The sequence below is a fragment of the Bremia lactucae genome (genome assembly GCF_004359215.1).
Source record: "Bremia lactucae strain SF5 chromosome Unknown BlacSF5_NotPlaced_187_SHOA01000117.1_49188bp, whole genome shotgun sequence".
NCBI classification, from domain to species: Eukaryota; Oomycota; class Peronosporomycetes; order Peronosporales; family Peronosporaceae; genus Bremia; species Bremia lactucae.
Window position 1 is genome coordinate 34,153 of NW_027152200.1, and position 4,568 is coordinate 38,720.

The window sequence follows — 4,568 nt, forward strand, 5'->3', positions numbered from 1 at the left end:
AAATGAAAACCGAATACTAAACATGCAAGTGAATGCTAAGCGAATCCGCATCGCACTCCCGTCTACATCTACAGCTGATTAGTCTGCGGAATAAATAGATATAATGGTCTATACCTATTGATGGATAAGAATTCTGAACATTACTATATAAAGTAATATCCTCCAAATACTATCTACCTTTTATATAATATATTAATTAACAACCTGTGAGTGTTAATTTTATGTAACGATACACCCTGTTACACTGGTTACAGAGGCTAAATAACGATTTTATAATTTAATTTTTTTATTTTTCCTTGTAGGAAATAGTATCTATTATTCTTCTTTCAAAAAATGATATTTGTGCAACGATATACCTCGTTACAAAAAGAGCCAAAAATGATTATAATTATTTTACTTGTGCGTTTATGGTTCGAAAATCGTATTATCCACACCTAAAGATGCGTCAATCCTCCTGCGGTCTTGTTATCTGCATCCTTCTCATCTCGCTAAGTAATCGTAGTGCGATGGGCGACATATTTACTCTATTCCCCATCACTTTTCTATCTTTATAAGGATAAAAAATATGATGGGGGAGATCCACATGTTTTTCGATCAAAAAATCAAAGATGCCCTATAGCAGATCTAATTTTTTCAAGTACTTCAAAGGCGAATAGTCGGTCCTTTCGACTGCTCGAAAAGGGAGCGGATTCCGTACCCAACAAAAATATGCTGCACATAATCGCCGCTCGAGTGTCTCTTTCTCCTCGTCCCATCGTCCTTCGTGCACGAACTATTCCTGCTCGACGGACATACCTCTTTGTCATTTTAAACTTGTCAACCTGGAACCACTTCACGATAGAATATGTTCGAGCATCCAGTCAAGATCTCAACAGTGGCAGTGGCCGTGCTCCTTGCGTTCACGAATGCGCACAACAACATGATCACACCGCCAGGAACCTATCGAGAAGGCTTTTATAACAAAAATAGTCCGACAGGCATTATCGACTCTAAGGTGTTGCCTCTTCCAACTGGAATGACGTACAACGCCGGCGCGGAGACAAATATAGACGCGTACTTCACGGCTTTCAATCAAAGCAAGTACAAAACACTCCGGGAATTCGCGTTTGCGACCGAAAAGCCAGTGGATGGGGCCACAAAAGAGTGTGGCTTTGCGCTGATTGACGGAGATCCGCAAGAATTGCCCGAAATGGTGGAATGGGATGGCTTTGATACTTGGCACTACGGCCCTTGCGAGGTCTGGTGCGATGACGTGCTCGCGTTTTCCGATTGGAACTGCGCTGTGACATTCAAGGAGCGGCCGGCGAGATTGCCGTACGATAAGTCCAAGTGCGAGGGAGCCTCCGTACTAGCATCCCATTGGATCGCTTTGCACACAACTCCGTGGCAGATCTACACAGCCTGCGCGCCCTTAAAAGGTGCTTCGCCCAAGAAAGCGGGCAAGCCAACAGCGGACACACCCGAAACGGACGATACGCTTCAGATAAACACGTCAGAAGCGTACACGCCAGACGCGGACACGTCAGAAGCGGACGAACCGCCCGAAGATGACACGCCCGAAGCAGAGTCGCCTGAGGCAGACATCCCCGCTGTAGAGACTCAGGAGACCAGCACGGATGCGTCCGCCAACACGGACGCCGGGAAAATAGATACCAGCACATACGACACCGGTGGTAACTCGGCTACCGACATCCTCGATGCGCCTTCACTAGCCCCATCTACTAATAAGTGTTCGGTGCGACGACGTCACCGTTAAGTTAGCTGTCCTCAAATAAATTTGAGGTTAATACTGACAGGCACTAATTAGTCAGTCGAAAGCTATTAGCAATGACATGTTCAAAATCATTTTAATCTGATTGCATGATTTAATCGAAGTCTACTTTGTGACCAACCCTTGTGTATTTGATGCACATACGTGCATTCACACTAGGAGGGATGACGCCTAGCGTCATCCGTGACGACGGGTAGCGTCATCCGATACGTCTGAAAACTACTTTCTACTTAGTAAGTCCGCAAGAGGAGCCGAAAAACCGCTTCCGTGACGACACTTTACTAGAGTATTTAGTGCGTTGGGTGAGGTCGCTAAGGCGCCTACCACAACTACGTCACTGCACGCAAGAGAAGACGGTCTATCCGCTTCCTCGCTGTGCTAGGGTTGTGTGTCTAAGTAGGGCGTGGCCGCATTAAGCCGTGCCCGCCTACAAAAGGCATATAAAAATACAATTGCCTAGACTAGAAACGTTGTGACATAACTTATATGTGTATGCTCAACTCACGATCGTTTTTCTTATTAAAATCATAAATGTTCTAGCATTTTCAAACGTAAAATTGGCCGAAGTGTGAAAAAATTATATGAACATCTATGGCAATGCTGGAAACTATTGACTCCCCGATTCCACCTTTCCTAATGTTGATAGATTGAAACGGGGTGTCCCATTACATAAGTATTATTTCCTGTAAGAGCAATGACAATTATCATTTTCTATAAAAGGAATCAAACAAAGAAGTACAAAGTATTATCTTTATTATTTTAACTAGAATAGTTCCAATAATACCAAGGTTGGTACTGTTGATGCAATAGGACATTAGCTCTATTAATTGGTTGATTTAAGTCTAAATCAACCCCGCCAATCGGTTCAAGACACGATTGTGCGGTGCGCAAGGAGGCGCCATACTTAGTTAGATATTAATATGATAAGCTCAGTAGTAGATAGAAGATCGTTACGTGGGAAACTCATTATATTAATTTGGCTTTATTTTGCTAAAATTCTAATCCGTTGAATAACCTTTGGTAGCTAAGACCCATAGCTACTTCGATAAATTTATCTGTACTCTTGTGTATGTGAAGTTCGAGGTACCTCCGCTTTGTGTCCCGCCGTCAATTTCGTTAGAATTGGACCTATGTACTTGAATTAATAACAAGAATCGTTTCGGCAGTTTCTATTAATCAAGGCAAATACATCAGTGCATATCTACAGAGGTGATATTTAAGATTGGTTAAAATAGGATTATATTTAATACGATTAAATATAAATTAGTCTGAAAACATCTTCCTAGCTCACAAGTGCGCAAGTGGAGTCAGATTACCGCTCCCGTGACGTCACTAAACTAAGGCTTCGAGTATGTTGGGTGAGGTCACATAGGCTCATCAACTACCTCACTGTACGTGAGAGAATACGGTTGAATGTTTGCGTACTGTGCATAGAAGGTGTGTGCTATCACTGCGTAGCAGCTTAAGTAGCGCCCGCCTACAGAATGGTTGCGTAATTAAATATTGCGAAGGGAGGCGCATTTTGGTCCCTGTACAGGAGGAATTCATATCATGGATGTTGATTATGTAAATGATATACTTTTCGGACAAGTTAACGAAGACACTTTTTGCAGATATCCATCCTTTTTGGATGGAATCATGGCTGTGCTGACAAAAAAAACATGAATCAATTCGGATGCTCAGAGCGGCAGTCTAATAGAATTATATCGCGCCGAGACCCTGCCTCTGGAATAAAACTCACGGACACAAAGCGAGAAAGTGACCTTACAAGGACATTAAAAAGATGCGGATTATCAGGCGGGGCATAACGATGCGCCACGAACAGAAAAAAAAGCGAAAGTTCGTCTGGATGGACACGTGATCGACATTTGGTTCGGTCAATGCGCAAAAACAAGACCAAGGTCATACCGTCTGAAGAACTTCAAGGAGTCGTAAATATGGCACGTGAACCCAACATAAAAAGTTATGGTGAGGCGATGGAAAGTAAAAGAAGAAGCAAATTGGTTACAGCAATGTCGGAAGAGTTGGATGCTTTGATTACGAACGGCGGGTGGGAGGTGGTGACCCAACTAAAATTATTGCATGTTCTGCACAACAAGTGCGTATTTAATACAAAGACATACACAAAGGGTAACGTTAAAGACACAAAGCTCGACTTGTCGCATGTAGAAATGAATAATTATTTGAAATCAACTATGCTTTGACGTTTGTTGCAGTCATGCAACTAAGTACAGATAAAGTGTCATTGGTTTTGTCACGACGCTGAAATGTGCCGGCTCGCCATGGAGATGTAGCAAATGCGTATATAAAGGCCAATTTAGAAAAGCATCTGAATTGTTTTATGAAATTTTCGAATGGAATGAATTTTGACAACACCAATTTGAAAGAATACGGTGTCAAAGTTCGAGTCAGCTAGCACTTCCTATAAATAAATCATTGTGTGGTTTAAAGCAAACCTGACGGACTTTTAGCAAGTACTGCACTCGAAATTGTACGATGCTTCTCTCGTGCAGTGCACGACGGATATGTGTTTGTTCTTCAAGAGACAAAGTCGATGTCACGGTAGTTGGAGTTTATTTGGGTGGTTCGCTGGTTTCAGGTACATCAAAGGTTGCAGTGGACATGTTTTTTGAAAAAAAAAAGAATTTAATAGAGATAAAATATTTGGGAACATTGCAGGTGATATTACCCCTAGAGGGAACTGATGTTTGGGATTCATCAGCGCTATCCTGACAGATAGTGACGTCCCCCGATCTGTGCCTTGACTTTCAACACAACGAAATTAACGTGGTTACAA

At 42.4% G+C, this 4,568-nt stretch overlaps 1 protein-coding gene across 1 annotated transcript; it reads left to right on the forward strand.

Annotated features, from left to right (window-relative positions):
- Positions 1-844: 844 nt before the first annotated feature.
- On the forward strand, positions 845-1,756 carry CCR75_009506 (uncharacterized protein; the record flags this gene model as incomplete). Its single annotated transcript, XM_067967545.1, has 1 exon — positions 845-1,756. One exon carries the CDS (start codon positions 845-847, stop codon positions 1,754-1,756), a length of 912 nt encoding a protein of 303 aa, XP_067815896.1.
- Positions 1,757-4,568: the final 2,812 nt, after the last annotated feature.